This window comes from Zonotrichia albicollis, chromosome 18 (assembly GCF_047830755.1).
Source record: "Zonotrichia albicollis isolate bZonAlb1 chromosome 18, bZonAlb1.hap1, whole genome shotgun sequence".
Classification (NCBI taxonomy): domain Eukaryota; kingdom Metazoa; phylum Chordata; class Aves; order Passeriformes; family Passerellidae; genus Zonotrichia; species Zonotrichia albicollis.
The window spans coordinates 11,242,178-11,264,799 of record NC_133836.1 but is presented as its reverse complement, the minus strand read 5'-3'; the positions used below and the strand labels follow the sequence as shown (position 1 = coordinate 11,264,799).

The 22,622-nt window shown below is 41.4% G+C and overlaps 3 protein-coding genes across 7 annotated transcripts in view; 1 reads left to right on the top strand and 2 right to left on the bottom strand.

Moving 5' to 3' along the window:
• BCR (BCR activator of RhoGEF and GTPase) overlaps window positions 1–2,759 on the bottom strand; it is a 100,008-nt gene extending 97,249 nt beyond the window's left edge. The window contains exons 1-2 of the mRNA XM_074554125.1: window positions 2,407–2,759; window positions 525–2,069 (exon numbers count right to left, since the gene is read on the bottom strand). Of these exons, the coding sequence (XP_074410226.1) occupies window positions 525–2,031 (1,507 nt within the window). The 5' untranslated portion in view covers window positions 2,032–2,069; window positions 2,407–2,759. The remainder of the gene's footprint in view (window positions 1–524; window positions 2,070–2,406) is intronic.
• Window positions 2,760–6,028: 3,269 nt separating this feature from the next.
• RAB36 (RAB36, member RAS oncogene family) lies at window positions 6,029–22,262 on the bottom strand. 3 transcript variants are annotated; one of them, XM_074554128.1, is made up of 12 exons: window positions 22,137–22,262; window positions 20,958–21,094; window positions 18,240–18,336; window positions 17,016–17,104; window positions 14,479–14,544; window positions 13,726–13,827; window positions 12,030–12,094; window positions 11,410–11,461; window positions 9,972–10,053; window positions 8,902–8,992; window positions 8,239–8,358; window positions 6,029–7,991 (listed from the first exon to the last, which is right to left on the bottom strand). In XM_074554128.1, the coding sequence occupies exons 3-12, from the start codon at window positions 18,306–18,308 to the stop codon at window positions 7,927–7,929; spliced, it is 801 nt and encodes a 266-aa protein (XP_074410229.1). In that variant the 5' UTR covers window positions 18,309–18,336; window positions 20,958–21,094; window positions 22,137–22,262; the 3' UTR covers window positions 6,029–7,926. The 3 variants fall into 3 exon arrangements, with proteins under 3 accessions (XP_074410229.1, XP_005493404.1, XP_074410228.1); XM_005493347.4 differs by lacking the exons at window positions 20,958–21,094; window positions 22,137–22,262 and adding an exon at window positions 19,028–19,346; XM_074554127.1 differs by lacking the exons at window positions 20,958–21,094; window positions 22,137–22,262 and adding an exon at window positions 18,878–19,021.
• RSPH14 (radial spoke head 14 homolog) overlaps window positions 22,155–22,622 on the top strand; it is an 82,075-nt gene continuing 81,607 nt past the window's right edge. For 2 of the 3 annotated variants that reach the window (XM_074554126.1, XM_026797073.2), the window contains exon 1: window positions 22,155–22,280. The gene's annotated coding sequence lies outside the window, so the exon portion shown is untranslated. Of the gene's footprint in view, window positions 22,371–22,622 lie in introns of all 3 variants that reach the window. The other variant, XM_026797074.2, reaches the window with a different exon arrangement.

Here is a 22,622-nt window from a genome sequence, read left to right as displayed (position 1 = left end):
AGAACGAGAAACTAGCACTGCAATTAATACAGACAGGAAAAAACAAGACTGTGGGAGCAGCATCATTATCGGTAAAGCTCTGGCAAAACCCTCAGGTTGTGGCTTGTTGGCACACTACCACCTCTGAGGTAGAGTTTAACTACTCCATAGGGCACAAATAGGAGGGAGGGAATAAACTGGTGGTGAATTCACCACAAACGGTGAATACCTGCTGAACTTCTGGCCCCTTTTAGCTCAGTGTTCACACTGAAACTTGAAGAAATTATTAATATAGGACTCCATTGATTCTCTCAAAAGAAACCTGAATCAACCCTTCCGGGAATCCAGACTGAATTCCTAAAATGCAGTATGACATATACTTCTGTAGGATCTTCCTAAAACAGCAAAACTACAAATTAAACACAGAATCCTCACATGAAACAGTTTTCCTCTCACAGTGATTCACCCAGGGTCTCCCATCCATTTCCAGGATGCCGTTCCCTGCTGGATACATGTAAAAGACTAAACAAAAAGCTGGTACACACCTGCATCCCCGTGGAAACAGCTGTCCTGGTGACACCTCGCAGAGGGCAAATCTCCATCACTGGGCCAGATCTGTCCTGTTTTCCGTACCCCCACAATGGTGGCCTCGGACACGATGACCTGCTGCTGCCGGTGCCGCTTCTGGGACTGGGGGGTCGGGGGGCTGCTGCTGTCAAAGGACTGCTGGGAGTTCTGCGAGGGGGAGCGGCTCTTATCCCGATACATGCGGTACGTGGTGGGGCTGGGCGAGACATGGCTGGACTGTCCTGAGGAGAAGTCTTCCTCACTGGAGGTGAGGTTCTCATTAGAGCTACAGTCAGGAGTGTATCCTCCTCCAATATCTTCAAAACTCCTGGGGGAATAAGATCTCCTGGGCCACGTGAGATGTTTTTCCTGGTCGGGTGGGCCCTGGTTTCGCAGAATAGGTCCTTTTCCTTCTTCCCCCATCATTCCACCAACGTAGATACTCTGATAGGGCTGAAAGTCCATGGGCTGCCAAGGTGAGCGGTTGCTGCCATTGGCATTAATCAGGTTATCTTTAAGAAACTTGGGGTTCAGTTCAGCATCCTCATATTCTCCATCATAGCCAAAGCTGCTCTCTGAGGACCTTCCCCTGTAGGCAGGCCTCTGGAACTCGCTGAAGCTGGGTACCATGTTAGAAGGGAGGGAGTGCAAAGACTTTTTGCGTTCCATTTGCATGGCTTGGCTACCAAGGGAGCTTATTTTATCAGAAACATCTTTATCGTTGACCTTTACTAGACCCTTCTCATGATGATACTCCATGTTCACATAAAAGGGCTTTTCAACAACATCCTTGTTATCACCAGAAGAGTGAGAATTAACCTTTTTCATTCTCTCAAAATTGGACCTTAGGGCTGCCACGCTGGTGCTGCTCCCTCTCTCCTTAGGTTCAAATGATCCCTCCTTCTCAGCAGATCCCACCAGTCTGCGAGTGGAAGCCGATCTGTGTTTTGAAGGAGAGCCATCTGTATCACAGCGATTCTCCATGTCTTCTACAACTCTCTTCAGTTTCTCTTCACCATAGTACTTACACCTGTCCTGCTCTCCTTCCCCGTGGTGGGGGCTGTCCAAAGGTGACAGGTCTGACCCATCGCTCTGGGTAGACAGCTTCCTCATAGAGGGTATCCTGGGTTTGAACTTTTCCTCCCCGTGATGTGACTTGCTTTTTTCATATTCGTCCTGGTCAGCAGACTGGTGATGATGCAGGTCCTGGATCTGCTGCTCTGCACCCCCTTCAGGCAACTGAGAAACACGTTTAAAACCCCATCTCTGTCTATCATAGCTTTTTTTCTCCTTTGCCAGAAGAGTCTGCAGGTAAATCATGCGGAACCTCTCCTTATTAACCTCCATCTCCAGTCTCCGGATAGATGCTTTGCACATCTCCAGTTCCTGTTCAATGTCTCCCACAGATTTCAGCTCCATTTTAGGAGGCTCAGAGTCTGCAAATTGTGCTTTCCAAGCCTCTACAAACCCCACAGGGTCCACCATTTTGCATACGGGAGTAAGTGGAGAATACAAGAAGGAGGCTGGAGAGAAAGAGGTGGAAAGAAAAAACCAACCGGATCTCACATGTAGAAGCAGAAACAGCTCGGGCAGGGTCAACTCAGCGCGTCTCTTTCGCGGTCCATGCAGGGCAGCGGCAGGCAGGCAGCGATCCTCTCTCGCAATCGTCTCTCCTCCCCGTCTCCTGCTTCTGCCGGCCCCAGCCCCGCGTACACCCGCTACCCTCTCCCCGGCATGACCGATCGCTCGCTGGCGAACAACAATGCTCCCACCGCGGCGATCCCCGAGCACTTCAAAGCGCGTGGACAAAGGAGCGGGCTCGGGGCGGGGGAGGGAAGGTAAATATCGCCCCCCACCCACCTCCTGTCGCCGCCGTCCTGGGCACGGTCCTCAGCGCGGCCACGCTCCGGAGCCCTCCGCTCCGCGCTGCCTCGGCAGCCCCCGTGTTGTGCTTTCTCTTTCTCTCTCCTCCTCTCCCCCTGCCCCTTTCCCTGTCTCCTCCTCCCGGCTATTGTGCTGCGCTCGGGGCGCACTCGGTCCCCGCGCGGGCGGCGATGCGGGCGGCGCGTCCCGGCCGAGCTCCGCCGCTAGCCGGCGGTGCCCGAGCGCGCCGCGGCCCCGCGGGAGCCCCCCCGGCGGCGCAGCCCCCGCGGCCCAGGGCGGCCCATCGCGGCCCGGCTCCGGCGGCGCTGCGGAAGGGGAGGGGAGGGAAGGACCCGGCGCAGGCACTGACACGGCGCTGGGGCCTCTTAAAGGGGCAGCGGGGCCGGGGGAGCCGCGGGGGTGTGGGGGCCGCAGCGCCTTCCTCACGGCTGCCCCTGAGACAAAGGCAAAGTCCTGAGCGATGCCGGCCGCTCGCCCTTGCAGCCTGGGCATCCTCATACCGAACAGACAGGACCATAGCTAAGACTGGTTAAGAACACGCCGTGGACACAGCCCTGTGTGCATAGGGAGGTATCCGTCCATACAGCCATGCCCTCATATATTATGTATAAACAGCAGCACGTCCCCGTGCTCTCTCTTGTGTTCACAGCAAGGCTCTCCCCGCAGGCATTGATGCAGCTCACCTTCAAAGGTCACGTTTTCCCCCACTCATGGAAGTGCTGGGTAGTAGCAGGCTTGTCAGTCCCTCAATCCCACCTTCCTTGCTAATAAATTATAAACTGGATTTCTGAGGTGGGCAACTGCTATACCAAAGTAACTCTGATACTGACAATAAAGGCTGCTTTGTTTGGGCATCAAGTCTCACTTTTGTCCTGTATATTATTTAGCCCCAGTAACTCAGTCCCACACTTCACCTCTGGGTGAAGGGTGGCAAATGATTTAAACAGAATTCTGGCTGCTGGGTATTATTTTCCTTCTGAAATCACACCATCACACTTCCTTCTTAACCTTGCTTACAGCATGTGTCCTTTCCATGGACGAATTCAACCTCTGATAAAAGGGTAAAAAGCAACCAAAGCTCCATCTTGCCTGCTTGGAGGACAGGCAAAGATGATATGTACCCCTTATATCCCCCCAAAAAACTGTTTCTTTCACGTTTGTGGTGAAGCATATTTTTCAGGTACATGTTGCTAGCAAAGAGAGTGGGATATAGCTCCGATAAGAACTAATAAAATCCCATAGGAATGAAAAACACAACTCCATGGGAGTAGCTCTCTTACCTTTGAGATATGTGCTGTTTCCAAATCCATTAGATAGTTTTCCTCTCCATGCTTTTTTATATGTCAATGAAAATATTTTGGGCTATTTTCAGCTATATCACAAATGGCTACTCATATATTCACTTCTGCATAGTTCATCCCTCTTGGTTTTGTTTCCTGGCTTTAACTGCTTTTCCTGCACTTGTTTCCTCAGCTTTTAACACATGACAGGCTTTGGCTGACCTATACGGAAAACAGATTATGAGCTAAATCATTATAAAATCTATATGTTTAATAAATAACTCTATAAATCATTCAAGACTTCTCAATCTGTCACAGAAGTAAAATACACTGCCTTTTCTCTATTGATACTATTTGTTTGCTTAGTGGCAGTTTGACCAACAGAATTCTGACATGCAATATATTTCTAGGAATTATGAGATTGTACTGGCACGGTTATAAACAATGGCAGGTATGTGACATCACTGGGATCTGTTCTGAATTCATACAGAACTTTTACTGAAGGCTCCCCATTCTGATTTATTCCTGGAGTGGTTTCTGTGTGGGTTTGCTTTTCTGACATTTGTGTCCCTTCTGGAGGGAGGAAGAATAGTAATGAGTCACATGAGGGATTTCTGTGTGCACACTTACCTTTCAGTGAATAATATTGTTAAACAACTACACCCTCTTTATCTACTGAGGTAGCACAACTCCAGAAATTCCACTGGGAATTGTTCTCTGAATTTCTGCTGATACTTTATGCATTGAACAGAGCAGTATTTTAACTGGACACAAAATTTCTTTAAGACTACGGCGGCAGACACGTACCTGTGATTTGAGGCCGAGATTCCCGCGCTGAGGGGCTGAGCTCAGGCCGGCCTGCCCGGCCCATCCCCTCTGCTGGCCGCTGAGAGATCGCAAAGCGCTTCCGAGCCCGCACGGATCCGATCCTGCGGCGGCCGCCGGGCTCCCTCTGGTGGGCAGAAGGAGCCGCTCGGCTCTGTAAAGCTCCCGAGAGATGCTCTTCAGCATCATCCCACGCGGAAGAACCGGGGGTTTAAGGACAAACAAACAAAAAACCGTAGGGCATAAGCTGGGCTTTTAAAGTGAGATATAAAACATGGTTTCTGATTAATATGTGGCTGAAACTAAAAAATCGTATTTTTGTTAACACAAAGCAGCACTCTCGGAGGAGTTTGACAAAACTGATAAGTCTTGGGAAGTCCCATTCAGTCTAAATCATTCGATGAACTCAGGGTAAAAAAGGAATTCTCCTTCTCCAAATTCAGAGAGTGGCAATTTCTCACTGTGAGAACAATTCCAGGCCAAAAATACAGGAAAGTGATCAACCCTCTCCATCACCAAATCCATATTCTCCTACAACTTGCCCAGCATTTCATTTTAACTTGCCTGCTCAGAGATGTGATACAGAGAGTTCAGAGTATCCACTCACCACTGTGTTACATCAGAACAACCTCTAACTATTAATGGGAAGCTGAAAACATCCAGAGGGGGACAGATTTATCATGGGGAATAGACTCCAGTTCCACCACAATGTAAACCTGAGCTGGGAACCAGCAGGATTCACAAAGTTCTGAATCCCATGATCTATGTAAGTATAAATAACCATACCTTAAGTGTAAAATAATAACTCAGAACATGAATAACATAGTTAATTTCTTACTATAAAAGCCTTTTCTTTTAATTTTTAACATTGTCAGGTGGCTTTTGATCCATTACCAGTGGGTTTGCTCAGCACAAATGCATCCACAATCCATGAACACATTAGCTTTTACTTATTAAAGACAAGAAACAGCACAACTATAGTTCTTTTGGGAAATGGATTGTTACAATTGCTCTGTACCTTTGTTTCAGACTGACTCCAAAGTTTGCTTCAATTTCTCACCTCAAAGTTCCACAAGAAGCTGAAACTGTGACTGTTGCCATAATCACTGGGGGGATTTCAACAGGTATAGAAATCCTGGTTTACTCTACCTATAGTGAGAGTTCAAGTTTTTTCAACACTGTTTCCCAAAATGTTAAAGCTTCTTCAAAGTCAATTAAGATGCTGATAGAATGGATTTACAGAAATAAAATATTGGCCAGGTAGAACTTAAAAATTTCTATTTTCTATAGTTAGTTTCTTTTGTGCTTTCCTAAGCAACTCATCATTTGCAACATGATCCAAGATTCATTTTAGATGATAAATTATTAATGTGGAGTTCTTTGCAGGGGAGGTTTCAGTGGTGCTAAAAACACCCTTAAAACCAACCAAGCAAAAAATCCCCAAACACAAAAAATTACAACAAAAAACCCAACAAACAACCAAACAAAAACCACCCAGTCAAAGCATCCATCATTTAATAGACTCAGGTTATTGTCCCATGATAGCTGATCACTGATAGAGTATTACATTTGTATGTGAAGTTTTTGGAGCTCCAGAGGATACAAAACAGCAATAGCATCATGCAGTGTGCTGAATCCCTAGGAAAAAAACTGTCCCAGTTGATTTCCCAGGCAACATGATCATGTTGTTGAGGAGATTGCATCTCTGTGACTTTGTACAATAATTGAGCTCAGCAACAGAAGAAACCCTTAGGAAGTATATTTCTTGGTGGGGAAAAAAAAAAAAAAACAACCAGAAATGGATATTTTCTTATATTTGTTGCTGAGTCATTTTGCAGTGTAAGCATTTTTTTCTTGTCAGCACTGAAGCCCAGCTAACCTGCTCAGCTGCAGCAGAGTGAACCATCTCCCCTCTCACTCAGGACACACAAGGCCATGGCTGCCCAGCCAAAGCCTGTGCTACGAGCACAGAGTAAATTCACCTCCCTTTGAAACAGACTCTGGAACTGAACAACTGCACAGAACATCATAAGGTCAAAATATTACATATTTGGATAAAGAGCTCCTTTTGTACCCTCACAGATTCATTTTTTCCACCAAATGCTACATTTGTGTCCTTGCCAACAGGCAGCACAATTGCCAAAGTGAAGATTATCTGATAAAAAAAGACACAGAGTTCCTAGATCTCTATTCATCATATTCTAGGAAGCTGCTCTAACTTACGTCAAAAGGAAAAATAATAAAAGCATGCTCAAGCTCTTTTCTCCACTTTTTCCAATTTCTTAAAGTGGGAAAAATGGCAGAGAATCCAGAATATTTTCAGATTGATGCACTTTATTGATAAATATCTGTATTTCTCAGCAGCTCAAATCTGAGTCCTGTTACAATTATTTTTAAAGATACTGCTGATTCTGCAATGATTGAATAAATAACCCAAGAAACAGTACCTTGTAACTATTCACAGGTTTTCCTTCATTTAAATTAATTGCAATATGAAATTCAGAGCATTATCTATATTTTTTAATGCCAGCAAGCCTGACATGCTGGATATTAATACTAGAAACATGGAATTCTAAGCTAGGTACAACAAAGTATTATAGTTCAGAGAGCTGTTAGAAAAATTAGAGGGAAATAATGTTTTCCATTTTATGCACCTGCGTGACCATTCTTTCTTACTCAAGAGAATGGAAAAGAATAGCATTCTTATCTGGCAACATTTTTCAAAATATTAGGCAGCTGTGTTAAAACAACCAAGTTCCTACCTGGACTTCTTTTAGGCTTGGAAATATTTAATACTGGGCTCTGATTCTCAAGTGGAAAATGAAAAGTAATAAACATTTTTCCTGGATGGAGAAACCACAGTGGAAACTATGCAGTCTGCATTTGTGTACTTCCAAGCCTGATAGTTTAAAAGATTTATTTTCAAATAGTTTTAAAATACTTGGAATGCATAAAAGCAATCAGAGTTATTTTTTACACGATTGTTTTAAAAGGCAAAACTGTATTGATAACACCCTTCATTCTGACCTGCCACTTGTTTCCTGCTCCCACAAGAGAATGTCACCTCACTAGCTACGATTTCTAGAGAATTATCAAAAACAACACACTAAAATGACATCATTTTTGACTACAAGCCTTTTTGGCAGACAGGTGAGCCCACGGCACTGGCAATGTCTTCTTGCATTAAGACAAGGATGTTGTGTTTCAGCTACACAGAGAAAGGTTTACATAACAATTGTACCACCCTGCACAGGGAGCCTGCAGCAAGGGAACTCTCAGCAAGAAAGTTTGGGTAAGTTTGTCCTCCCTCATTTCTAAAATTAAAGCTCACTATTTCTGGTTAGAGAGCATTGTTGCAGAGAAGTGTGGCACTTGCAGAAACAGTTGACACTTAGCAGCAACTCAGGCTGACTCGAGGATTGTCCTCTGGAACTTCCAAAACATTCTTCTCTAGCTCTGTGGAAACAAAAAAGTTATAAAATCAACATACAAGAAATTATACCATCTGATATTATGGGCAACAAAAGCTGGATGTAGGCTCAGTCACTCCTGCAGGATAAAACCTGGGCAGACAATGATATGAAAATATGCTTGCAGGTGTTTGAAACTGGCTCTAATGCTTGAAAATGGCTCTAATGCTGTCCTCCCCAATTCTTTGGTCTATAACAAGAAAAATGCACACAAAAAGCAAAACTCCACATACTGATGAGATTTCCTGCCCCAATTTGGGCCCTGTGCCCAGGAGTGCTCTCCAGCTCCTTTATCATGGACTGTTCAAAGGCCAAGGCAGCAACTCGGGAAAAGAATTCTTTGACATTTTCTCCTAGGAAACAAGACAGAAGTGATGTGTTTTTATAAAGGCACATCAACAGATGAGAAAGCATAACAAGCACATCTGTGAACAGCTGACTGCTCAATATTGGGACAGAACAGGCCTCTCCAACAATCTGTCTCTCATTCTGATCACTGCAGAAAGAATTTCTGATTTTCTTACTTTGGAATGCTGTACCCTGTGCTGCACCTTTATTTTTAGCCAGCAACAGAGAGAATTCATCTTGTGGTGTAATCTTTTTCCATTACAAACGTTGAGTAGTAGTGCACATGTGTATTTATGTAACTATCTATGAATTATACATGCTCAGATACTGCAAAGCAGCTTGATTATTTCTTTCTGCACACACAACAGTGAAAACACACATACAAACACTCAAACAAAACCAGCCATTAATAAGCCTGAAGTTTCTCATAGCAACAAAATACAAGAACAACAACAAAAAAACTGGCAATGGGGGGGATAATAATTTCCTCCCACTGCAACATCAGCCCTGGTGGTGATGCTATTTTTACATCCTTTGCAGTGATTTACCTGTTTTGGCTGAGACCGACCAGTACTCTGCCTGCATCTCCTTGGCAAAGCGGATGGCATCGAGCTCTGTCCTGTCACACACAGCACCTGACTGGGCAGACATGGGACAGCTGAACAAAGGGCTGGGCTGGTGACAGCACCCAGGCACTGCCACAGCACCCACACTGGGATGCTGCCAGTTTTCAGTGGCCTCTCTGACCTTCCTAGACTTGGGCAATCACACATGGCTGCAAGAACATTCGGCTACTTAGTACTGGCTTTACATGGAAGTGTCCACTCAGCTCCCACAGCATGAAACAAAACAAGAGTTAACAAGTGACCCCTGTATCTAACACATTCCCTGGTAAAGGACTATCAAGTCAGCAGCCAGTTAATGGTCTTTAAATCCTTGTCACCCCATCATTTGCAGCAGGGACCAACCAACTAGTAACAGAATAAACAAGTTTGTTTTCAAAGCTTTAAAAATCTTTTTTCTACAGAAAGACAAACACAGGAGTGAGAATTGTACAGAGAGACTGCATTCACCCTGTTCTTTTGAAAATTATGTGATATTCAATTAAGTAAGAAACCTTCCCTGTTCCTGAGTAATGTACATACCATTCCTTAAAACCAATTTCCCTGTAATTTTTCCAATAGCTCTCTGAACTCCAACACTCAGTTGTGAGTATCTAGCTTAGAATTCCACATTTCTAGGATTCATATCCAGCATGTCAGGCTTGCTGCCATAACAAAAATACATATAGTGCTCTAAATTCCATACTCCAGCTATTTTAAATTGAGAGAAAGAAGAAAACCTCTGAACAGTTACAGAATAACAACAAAACCTTCAAGATCACTATATATGTTTATATATATATATGCTTGAAAAATGTCATGCAAGAAATATTTCACTAACTACCCATTTTTTTCAGAGTCTATTCTTTAATTGGTTTCAAGTGGACTGTTCAATTTACCTTTTAAGTTTTTCACTCAAGGTCTTTATCTCAATGACATTGTGCACAACTTGCAAGGGAAATGGCTGGAGGAACTAGGGAAAATCTGATTTCCTTATCTGCACTCAATTTACTCACCACCAAATCTTTTTTTGTTCCAACCAGAAAGATGAAGCTGGAATCTGGCTCATTCTCCCTCAATGCATCTTCTAACCACTGTCTGAAATACCAAAAAAAAAAAAAAAAAAAAATCAGTCAGAACAAGGAGTACAGGAGAATATGACAGATAATAAGGTCACAAGAAAAGTGAGTGGAAGAACTTGTGAGAGTATCAAAAGCCTTTTTTCTAGACATAGAGAGCAGTAGCTATTCCAGCTCCTTTGAATACATGTCTCCCACTAAGGAAAAATCATACCATGGCAGAGTACAAATTCAACAATCACTTTAGCACCCACAGAGGATATTTCTCAGTGTAAGGGAGAGGGCAAAGTTTGGTGTGAGATAAGGAATAAGAAAGCAAGGAGCAACTGAAAAGGTATGAACCACATAGCAGATTGGGTACAAATGGGAATAAAGAGTGAAATAATCTATTCAGCATTATAAAACAGCTCCCTATGAAGGCTGTATGATTCTTGTCTCACAAGCTTTTATATTCTTGTTACTCTGGCAATCAAGTTTCTCTTGAGTCATCCAACACAAGTCAAGGAGGGAAAGGAGTGTGTGCGTGTGTGGGAAATCAGGTTCACAGGCTTCAATTACTTTCAGCCAAGCAGAGACACTAATATATATATTATTTTACAAAGTCCTATGTAAATGAGCTAAGCACCATAGTACACATTCAAATAAGAGTACAGGTTGTAAAGAAGTCTGTACCTGCATTACAGTCACAACAGCACGTTAGAAATACATGCACCCTGAGCTGTGACAGCAGTGTGGGTCACAGATCCATGCAGGGATTTGCAGCCTGCACTAAAAGCAGAATGAGTTCACTCATCACAATCAGTGTGTTCTTGTAGCCAAATCATTACAAGGATCTGAACTAGTAAGTTTAGCTGTATTTACACATACTTGGAGTTGTAATTTTCTCTCCTCTTTCTGACAGCCTATCTCCCATCAGAAATCAGAGAAAAAAATTTGGGTAGCAGTGCATCTAAAAAATGAAAGGCCCTTGAGACATGCATGAGATGCATCTCATCAATTTTATCATTTACATTAGATTCCAGCCTGTTATTCTATTTATACCAAATGAAGTAAAAAAAAAAAAAAAAAAGCTTTTGGAGTGCACTTCATCTTTTGCTGCATGTCTAGCTTTGGAAGGATCAAGCTTTTACTGAAGTGCCTCCCTCTCTGCACTGACTTTAAAGGAAGTCAGGTGTAAGCAGTTCAAATTTATGCTCTGCATTTTCTTCAGAAAAATCCCTCCCTATGTAATCCAAACTAGTAACTGTCATTTTTAATTTCTTAGCTCAATAGAAAATACACTCATGATCCAGCAAGCTCTTAACACCTACATATGGAAGGCAATTAAACCTGCTGTAAAAACCTTTAAAAGATAAGCCAAAATGCAGAAACTTACTTGGTGTGATCCAAAGTTTGGATATCAGCCAGATCAAACACTGTTATTATAGCTGCAATAAAAGACAAGACCAGAAAAAAAGGTAATTAAATTAGAAAGTGTATCAGAAGTCTCTCCAACCTGCCTTGTTAAACAGAAAGAATGTTTATGTATAAGGTGTAAGAACAGATTTAACACATAGGAAGTGCAAGACTACCCATTTGCTCATTCCTTTTCTTTTTCTAGCACCCAATAAGACCTAAATCCTCAATGTTTTATCTATAATGCCATCAACCCTTTCATTTTGGAACCACAAATTAACACGGGATTGTCTCTTACCAAAGGGAAAGCCAGAAATATCCACTTCCAACTCCAGCATTAATCTCACCCAACCTCAAATTCTTTCCCCCCAGTCACAAGTGCCACTTTCTATCACTGCACCATCACAACACTCAGAGCTTGCAGATGTGACAACACATCAAGTCATTGACTTCTTCATGCCTTCTTCCCTGCCACAATGGACAATCCATTCCACCACAGTGTGTCTGTGGGTACCCCCCTGAGGAGCCTATATGGATATAGGCTGCTGTACAAAATACAGGCTCCCAACAAAAGCAGGATCAAATTAATATTGCTCTCACCCTCTGCTCCTCGGTAGTAAGCAGATGCAATGCACTTGAACTTCTCCTGACCTGCTGTGTCCCATCTGTGCAACAGGGGGAAAAAAGAAATTTCAGGGTAATGAAAGCCAGGGTAACCTGAGTAAACATGTTAATGAAGCAGCAGACTGGTACAAGGCAGAGAAGAATGTGATACCAGGGAGGTGTCACCATCTGGAACATGTTATTCATTAACTACTGAGAGAAATACACTACAGCTCTATGAGTCAATGAAGACATGCAAACACCATTTTTACCTTTTCTTAAAAAATACTCATTTTGGGGACAATTCAAATATTTGTATTCTGCATGCTAATACCCCATCCTTAAAACATTTTTTTTCCTTTCACCTATGTAATTTGCATGTATTTCTAGGGCAATCTAGTTTTGTAAATTTTCTGTACTAATACTAGCTCAGTCATGTATTAGCCCATGTTAGAATCTTGCAACTGCTAGATAAGATATCTGTCTGTACACTATAAATTAGAGATCTGCAGCTCAGTCTAGCAGGTACTAATGACAGCATTAAATAAAATTAAGAATGTCCTTGTCATTAATGAGCATGATAGGCAGTGCCTTCAGCTACTGCCAGCACTACAGAGTTTGGGGTTTTTTGCAGCCTCGTACTGCCAGTCACAGATACTTGCAAATGTATCTTGTATGGAAATCTCTCAGCAAGAGGGGGCACTAGTGCTTATCATATGGAAATGTTCTACCCAGCTCCTGAAGACTCTGCAGATAAGGCAACCTGACCTTATTGCTTCAGTTTGCAAAATGCTGATGGCATGAGTCTGGAGACTCAAGTTCCAAAAAGAAAGCATCTGGCAAAACTTCCCAAACATGATTACAGTGAAATCAGTGGGAAATGGATTTTTCAATAAATACCACAAGCCATCTATTTACATCAGTGATCTCACCAGGAAAAAAAAAAAGTGTTCCTAAGTAAAAAGGTTTTCAAAATTCATGCACTAAAATATCTCATGCAAAGCATCTTATTTCTGCTCTAGGTCACACTACAGGTGATTCCATAATCCCTCTACAGAACAGTGTTGCTGGCCACCAGAAACTCAAAGGGACACCACTCCACAGACCCAAAGCAGGTGGAAGAAGGGCAGGATTCCCACAAGTCTGACAAGCAAAGTTGAAAATCAAAGATATTAGGTTCACATTCTAATAAAACCACTCCAGCCTTTCTATGATTTAGGGATAATTAATTAATTGCTAATTAAGAGATGGTGAAATCATTAGACAGCTTATCATTAATTTCAATGACTGCAGGAATAAAACCCCCAGTAAAGCCAAGCTCAGTGCTCACTGTGCCTGCTAAACTCAGATCACAGACTGGGGTTGCACCAGCACTGGTGGCTGTGACAAAAGCTTCCACTTCTCTTTTATGAATGTTGAGTAAAAGTGACAGAACTCCACTGAAATAGTACAAGACATTCAAGATGAATTTTCATTTACAAGCTTGCAGTATTTTTTTTAGGCATGAGAAATACAAGAGCAAAATTTCTACTAAACCTGCAAATCCATAGACAGAATATTTTCTTCAGATCACATTACTCTTTGTGCAATTGTATCATATTTTTAAAATCTTTATTCCACTACAGCCTGCAGCAATTCAAGCTCTGCTGAGACTGTACTCTGTGCAATGCTTAACCATGCTCTTTCAACTCACATCTGGAGGTTATATGGCATTCCAATTATCTCAAAACGTTCAATCTCAAAATCTACTCCAATGGTTGCCTTGTAGTCTCGGTCAAAATTATCTTTACAAAATCTGCAATGGAAAAAAAAGAGGATGAAAAGCTCATAAGTACAAATAATTGCAAAACTAATACTGACTAGGGTAAATTATGAAAAGAAAAAACTAACTGTGGATTTGCTATATAATGTAGAAGTAGACATAAAAACAAAGACTCTAAAAAAAGAAGAAAAGGAGATACTGTTTAACAAACTAGAAAGCACATATATCTAGTAATCTCTCAGGATAATGTGAGACTCAGAATAAAACATCTTTGGGGTCTCAAGGGAGGTACAGTATCTTCCAGTTTTAGTTACAGGGGAATATATTTTGGGTCATAACTAATGACCCAAATGAAGCCTAGACTCAGACACTGAAACTGTTTTCTAGTTGTTCAGCCGTTAGACTGGATTCCTTAAGAAAACACTATCATATTTGACAAGATAAAAATCCCTAAGAATGTAACATATCCTGATTGCAGTGCTAGAGCACAACTTTCTGTGGCGATGTACCAAGACTGTCTCATACTCTTGACTTCATTTTCTCTTCATTTAATAACAAAACCACAAAGTACCAGCTCAGGTTCAACCAGAACCATGAAGCACTGCTCTGAAGCCAGCAATGGAAACATTATAACATTTCTCTGATAAACAAGAGAATCAAACCATCAGCTGAGATATACCATACCTGTTGATAAGACTGGTTTTCCCAACATGCAGGTCTCCTACCACAACCACTTTGGATATTTTCAGCCTGTTATAAATATTTGAACATATTACATAGTGTTAGTAGTAATTTCACAGTCTCCTTTTACAAATTCTGATTTAGATATTGAAATTTCAAGTGAAGAGCACAGGTACCTGTGACTTCAGTACATCTACGTGCCACTGTGCTGCATGGTAAGTTTTTAACTGTGAGAAAGAAAGCACCAAGAAACCAAAACCTTCTGCAGCAGAAATACTCCATTTCTTACTCGGTTAATTTTTTTTCTTCATTTCAATTCAGTGGAACAAATTTCATTAAATTAAAATTGCTTTGACTACAAGTACATGCATTTGGCATAATTTTACATAAGTTTACACATAAGACCATAGTGCATCTGCATCCTTTGCATTCCAATTTATCCCAAGTTCCTGTTTGTACTATTAAAGTCAATGAAAGTCCTAAGTGCAGAAATAAGAAATGGCTGATAATAAAATAACCCACTGCAGAATGTACCTCTAGGAAAAACAACCCACAGGGTTAGAGGCAATACATTTTCTGTCTATCTGGAATAATATTAATCTGAACCTGGCTTCATGCAAATAATCCTCTTTGCTCTGGGTCCTCCCCCAGGACACAGCAGATGGGCTTTAGGTGACTCAGTCTGCATTCTTAAAATTGAAACTGGATCTCTTTGAGGACATCCAGGTGGATAAGTGAATTTAAATTCATTTGTTGACCTAAACTTGGATTGACATCTCTTGTGCAAATGGTACAAAAATGGCTTAAGAGGTTTAATGCTCTTTTCTATCAAGGAATGGCCTTTTAACAAAGGAGTTAATCTTCTATTGAATACTATTTCTGGTTACATCAACTTCCATGTGATGCTGCTTCCAAGTTAATCTATTCTAAATGGCTGAAAAATTGATTGGTAAAATGCATGACTAATATCTCTAAAAAAGAAAAAAAGAAGTTTTTTCTGTGCCAGTCAACATTAACTGGGTGACCACAGACCCCTGTGTTCCTGATTACTGTTACTGAGAAAATACTGAATAAAATCAACAACCTTAAGGGAAAAGCCAAGGAGTAAGTGATGGTTTAGAGATGTGTGTTCCATTAATTTGTACTGGGGGAAGAAACTCCCTGGATCAGACCATTTAACACAGTGATGGACTGTCAGGAGAGTATTAAATAAAGCCATTAGCTGCTGAATTTATCAGACTAGCTTTCCAAAGGACAAAGAAATATTTTATTAGTTGGGGTAATGGAAAAGGAAAAAGTGATGGTTATTCCTGACAAGCTTTACAAGTACTGTACAAAACACTCTGGCTGCCCTTCCTATGCCCATTCCACCAAAAATGACCAAATAATCATCCTATCTAGAAAGCAGTGACAGAGAAGTAGTTTAATTCTACTCACATATAGCTTTTTAGTTATACTCTGTTACCAGAATAAATTACATAGAGAGTTGATTTACTATAGAAATAAAAAACCCCTAATAATAAAAATCCCAAATGAATACAACTTGGAAATGGAGAGGAAAAATACCTCAATTCAATAATGCATATCTTACTTGGAAAATTGTCCAGACACTTGTAACAAATTTACATGAAACTAAGATAGTGACTGCGTTTCTAAAAATGGAATAAAGTCACTGATGTCTCGCAGGGTGACATATTTTCAGTTAAGTTTTTTTTTTTTTTTAGCAAGACTCCCTAGTGAAATGAATATAAAGTTGCATTTAAAGATGGATATCATGACAAGTCTCATGTCAGCAACTCCAGAGCTGGAGGAATAGAGAGCTAATTGTCAGTATTCTTAGGAGCTCCACTTTATGGAGGATCCTTCACATGGAAACCAGAAGCATTTATCACTAAAATGTACAGCTGTTTATTTTAACTGAATAGTGATGATTTCAACACAGTTTAGCTGTCTTGCCTTACTTCAGAGATTAAATCAGTAATAGTAACAGATCTGGTGGAGAGATAATGCAGGGGAAAAACCAACTTCAAGATTATTAGTAGAGTATAAATCAGTTTATCCTGATTTTTAAATGCTATATATTTACCAGAATTTTGCTCCAGTTTTAAGGAACCTTTCAAGAGAACTTCTCAGCATGTATACTGCAAAAAGGCTAAAGCCAGATTCCCAGATTTTTCAACAAACTTAGAACTGCTGCCTTTATATCCCTGCAAAGCCTTTATTAACTGCTCCTTTGGAACACCTACAGAGAACACAGCAAGGCTGGATCTGTTACATCCTTTGAACTAAGTGTTTATTTAAAAGGTGTCAAAAACCTTTTCATTTCTAAACTATTTTTCCAATGCTACCTATCCCAGCAGAAGAAGAGGCACTTGATTCATGTACTGTGGAACAGGTCAGAGAACTGCCCTGTGCAGGGGCTTTGCTGCCTTGAAACATCCTGGAGTGAGGGATGAGGGGAGGAAAGCCAACGAAGAAAGGAGGCTCTAAAGAGTTTTAAACACTTTCTTCCTTGCATACCTGGGTTATTACAAACTTACCCAGCTGTTGCAGTGCTCTGCTGACAAGCAGTCCTGACCTGGGCATGGAAGTGCTCTTTGAGCTGCAGACAGGCCTCAGGTGTGTACCACTGAAAGGAGAGAACAGCTGCTGGGACAAACTGGCAATGGCTACTGGGCAAGGAGTCAAACTGGCAAGGAAAAACAGATAAAGCGATTGCTCACAGGGTTTGTCAAGAACAGGGTTATCCTGGCATAAGAAAAGGGTAGGTTGGGTTGGAAGGCAGTAAGGTTTCCCCAGAGCTGTTTGTTAAAGCTCCTTGGGACAGCACCATCCTCTGAGCTCCTTTCTGAGTGTCAGTGTCCAGCATTGCCTCAGCACTCATGGCCAAATCCATTTGCTCATCATTCTGTGCCCCAGAAAATGCCTTCAATTGTCCCAACAATCTAAGACACACAAGACAAACATGGATGGGAGCATACCACCAGCAAGTCATTATTACTGTGAAAATTTTTCAATCTTATATAAGTGTGAAGCACTGCTTTTATTACAAGTCCTTTAACTGGGAATTAGTTAAAAATGAGGAATATATATTTTACCTTGCATTTGCTTAAAATACCTGTGGTACTTTTCATAAAATTAAAAGCAAAATATGTGGCTGAGATCAAGAATGGAAAATACTGAACTCCCTTAAAAGGATCTTTTGAACAACTGAAAAAAACAAGTGGTCCTTGCCCTTCCCTGTTCTATTATACTTCAAATACAAAAGTCTTTGGGGACATCAAAGGTATTTTGTCTGTGTTTCTACAGTGCCTGCTGACTACATTTGATCTACTGTATGACTAAGGTTCTTGTACAAACAGAAAATTAAAATTGCCTCAAATTCTTTAACCAAAGACTTCTAATTAGATTTTTTGGCAAATTTAATGTCAGCTCTGGTTCCTCTTTGCCCTCAGTGTTGGAGCTCTTATGCATGCAATTATTACTGTTTTGCTGAAAAAACAAATATTGTAAGATGACTCTTGTGTCACAAGAGTCACTTTTTGTAAAGGTTAGAAAGAAGAATGAGGATTGTTATTAAAGAGTTCAGAATGGGACTATGAGGTCACATTAAACTTTGAAAGAATCTTAAATAATTCGCAATTTTAACAGAAGACAACACATGTACACTAAATTAAATTAAAATACCATATTAGCACAATGGAAAGATAGATCAGTATGGCAAGGACTACATACTATGACCAAAGGGATAAAAAAATCCTTACCTTGGGAAACTGGGAGATTATTCTCTCTCTACTCACTGGGGGAACCCAATGCATTAGGTTGGACTTCATGGTCTAAGTTCAGTTAAATTCTACAAGTCTGAAAATATGTAAAGAGAAACACAGTATTCAGGAATTACCTCCATAAAGACTAACCAAGTTCTTGCAGACTCATCACCTTTTTTTTCTTCTCAGTTCAACTGGTGATTCCTCAACCCAGTTTGCAAGGAGGGAAAGTTGTTTCTCATGTACACAGGACCACCTCAGTGTGCTCAGCTGCAGCAGCAAACAGTGGCCCTCTGAAACTACAAGGCACCAACTCTAATTCTCTGGGAGGGCAAAGAATTGCTCACTTAATTCAAGCCAAGTGCTCACAGTTTAGCCCTCAAAGGACTCTGCAGTGTTTAATTTTAAAATCTTGCTCATCACTGTTTCAAATGCCTGTGCACTAAGTACATGAATTAATGTTAGGGATCCCAGATTTCATGTGGTCAGAAGAAGGGAGGAAAGATGCAGCTGCCACATTTCTTGGCACAACATCAAACTTTCATCCCAGATCAGCTCAGAAAGAATGAAATCTGTCTGCCATGAAAAAAGAATAACGTTCACATGAAAATCACAAATGCATTCAGATGTCTCACCTGAGCTACATCAATTTGGTTATGTAAGGAAACCTCGTGGGCTGCTGGGGGAGGGGACCCTTATTAGGGTACTGATTTCTTACTGGCATTCAAAAGAACATTTCTTAAGGGAGCATTTTCATCATGCAGCAAAGTGTAAGAAGGACTCACCGAGCAGCAGCTGATGCAGAGGATTCCAGCCACACAAGCAGCCCAGCCCCTGCTACGTGGCCATAGCAACAGGTTTGCAACAATTCCCTTCCTCCCCTTCCACAGCCCGGGAAGGCAGGGATGCAGTAATTGAACTCTACACAGAGCAGTAGTTTTAAAACAACAAACTCGTTTTAGTGGTCATCCAGATTGCTTTGATCAGAAACTGCTCCTCAATAAACCCAGATATCCCTAATTCTGAATAAGGCAACAATTCCATTTTGCTCAAAGATCATTGTATACATGGATACAAAGAGCAGGATTAACCTATTAACAAGGAACCAATGGAGTGGGGAACTGTCACAGTGCTAATATTAAGCATAGCAGCAATTATAAAGAAACTCCCAAGGGATTTCTCCAGCATTTCAACTTGATTTCATCTCAGCTTTAAAGTCAGAATGCGCATGCCACCAATGAGACATTCTGAATTATATAAATGTCTTTCTGCTCATTAATAATCTTGCTTTCTAATGTACAAAACACCAAAGACAAGGAATAAGAAATTACACAGCCATTTTGCACTACCTAAGTTTTTCAAATTAACTCATTAATTTAGACAGTATTTAGTAAGCCAGAATGCAACTTAGGATGTTAAAAAATTTTGCTATATATTTTATTAGAATTTAAATTTTCAACTTTCAGGAGAAAACAAAGCTCTCCCATTCTAACAGTCATATTTTGATAAAGGAAGAGATTTTGAACAAGGAGACAAGCCTCTCCCACTTCTGCAGCAGACTAAAAATGTTAAAGGGCATATCAAAGCAGACCAGTAATTTTAAACAGTGAGCAAATACAGAAGAAAAAACCTAGAGTTGTGTCTTACAAGCACACATGAAAAATAATGCTTAAGAAAAATCACTAGTCCACTACCCAGAATTAATGTTTTAGCCTCCTGTTGTCATCTTACTGCAGAAGTTCCACACTGTTTTCTCCTATCACAAAAGTTTCACACCTTCCTGGTGTTTCTCATGGTCAGCTCCTCAGAGCACTGACTCTTCCTCCTTCACAAAGCACCAACTGACTCTAATCCCCTCTCACCCAGCCACCCCACTCTGTTATAGCACTCTTCTTCTGCTCATTGCTTACAGCTGTGGCCTGGTAAAGTCAGGCTGTTCCTAATCTTTGATAATTGGCCCAGCTGCAACTCCTTAGGGGTAAGATTACTTTCTACACTATCTTTATTTTCTTATACTCTATCCCCCTACATTCTCCTCCATGAGAAATTGCTTTTAAATCACTTCGGGCACAAATATGACCTCAACTGTATCAAAACAGCCACTTCCCCACAAAGAACCCAGATTTGCAGCTGATGGGTGCAAAGGTGACATCACAGAATTTATCTATTACCATATGGAGAGTTCTACTTATGTTACTTGTGTTACTTGTGACCATATAAACCTCAAGAGGTCTTGACCCTTGTTCTGGTGTGCTCCTGCCCTTCTGGCCAGCTTGGATGATTTTATGGCAATATCAACGTCTTAATTAAAGTCAGAACTATTAGTGTGGTTCTGAAAACAAGAACTCCACAAGTTGGTAAGAGTTTCAAACGCTAACTTGCTTCCTGCATGTTCTAGTTGGAGTTCAACACCTCCTAAGCAAGGTAAACACTTGCCATGTGTACACATATTGACTCAGTGCTCCTCTCCTAGAGCTCTTTCACAAACTAAGCTACAAAAACCACAGTTCAACCATCTCAGTGAATGCAAAGTACAGGAGGGACCAAAACAACCACACAGATATATTTCAAAATTGAGAGGCTATTTTCACTTATACTTGATGTATTTAATCTAAATCTGACACACACATAAGCATATCCCAACTTACCATATCAACAAATAAGACACACCATTACAGGAAAATAATTTAAGAAATAAAAAGCTGCTAAACATACTGAGAATGATGCATATTTTCTCTTCTTAAAGAGCTGAAAGGGGATTCAGTCAGTAGGGAGGGCTGGGAACACAGTGTCTCCATGGCATCACAACCCTCCTTATCTCAACATTGCAAGAACAGTAGTGCCAGCAGCTTCTGTGGATAGACAAAGGATATGAGGAAGGCATACATAAAATAAGTTAACGTCATAACCACTAACAAAATCAGTATTCCAAGCTGCAGTGAAGGACAAGACAAAACAATTCACACCAAAAGCAGATGTAACAGTGAGGGACAAGTCTCTGATTTGGTCCTGCACTGTCTACACTGAAAAAAGTTCATGTTCTTCCTGTGGAAATCAGGTGAACTTTTACAAGTACATAGTGGAAGTCTAATCTAATTCAGGTAAATCACCTGTAAAGTAAATAATCAGCTCTAAAATGTTGCAGAAAAATGAATACTTTCCTTTTTAGAGTAGCAATTTTTCTTTTATGGATTTTGAAGATCAACAAACCAGAACCTATTCCTGTGATGCATTTTAATCTGGCTGATCAGAATTACTTTGGATTTGTATAATCCTTTTTAAGAACTTTGATTATTACAATTGTTACTCAGACATAATGAAAAACATCTCAATGACTTCACTATCTGCACTATCCTTTTATAGCACAAGCTGTTCAGAGTTTTTTCCTGATACCAGATATCATCTGACAATCCAGAACACCCTTAAATTGTGCCACAACATTGCAATGATCCGTTCTTCCCGCGTACCATCTTCTGAACAGTTATGTGAAACTGAGTAATGATGGAAACCCTCACTACACATTCTAGCTGTTCATAGTGACATTTTAGAGAAGATTAGGAATGCAAATCTAGTCCAAAACTGCTGTGGTCCCTTCAGCCCTGGTACCCCTGGGCACTCGCCTGCTGTATTTCTGCCCTTAACTCGACCACCATTTTGTTCGCTCGGAATTTTCCTTGATTTTGTTCAAGTAAAACTACTTTGAAAACAGGGGGCGAGAAGAGAAACTCCACACTTGAGCAGAGATCTGAGGCAGCACGGCTGCCACTCCGGGACTTCACGGCGACATCCCCATCCCCGTCCCCTCACGGCTCCCCTCAGCGGCCGCGCCCCCGCTGCCACCTACGCCATTGACGTAACTCCCTCAGCGCGGGCACTGTCAAGCGCGACACTTACGCTGGTGACGCAGCCGGACCCGGGGCTCGGCGGCGTTGGTCGCTATTCACGAAGAGGCGCGTACGCAAAGAGCGGGCGCTGTGGCAACCAGGGCACGCGCGCGCTGAGGGGCGGCCGGCGCTGAGGGGCGGGAGCGGGGGCTCGGTAATGACACACGGCGCTTTCGATTATTTAGTTATTTCGTTTGCCTCGAAGGGAGAAGTGGAGCTGTTTAGAGGCTGTTTTAACTTTTGGGTTTGTTTTTGCTGTTAGCAGTTTTCTGTATTGGAGGTCGAAGTGTTCAATCTGCTGAGGCGCTTTCCGTACTGAGGGAAGGGCGGGGGTCGGGGGGCAGCCCTCACGTATTCTATCAAACGTTACCGAATTCTGAGGGCAGGATTTAACCAGATCCCTTTAAAATACTTTTTTTTTTTTCCCCTTAGGGAAAAAGGAGGTATTTTGTTTTGCTTTGCTTTAATTTTATTATTTTGAGCCCTCTCCGATTTT

Coding starts and splice junctions, on each gene's coding strand:
- RAB36 (XM_074554128.1), bottom strand. CDS start 18,308: ATGAAGTCCAACCTAATGCATTGGGTTCCCCCAGTGAGTAGAGAGAGA. Junction 17,105..18,239: donor TAATCTCCCAGTTTCCCAAG/GTAAGGATTTTT, acceptor CTCTCCTTTCAG/TGGTACACACCTGAGGCCTG. Junction 13,828..14,478: donor AAAACCAGTCTTATCAACAG/GTATGGTATATC, acceptor TTTCCATTGCAG/ATTTTGTAAAGATAATTTTG.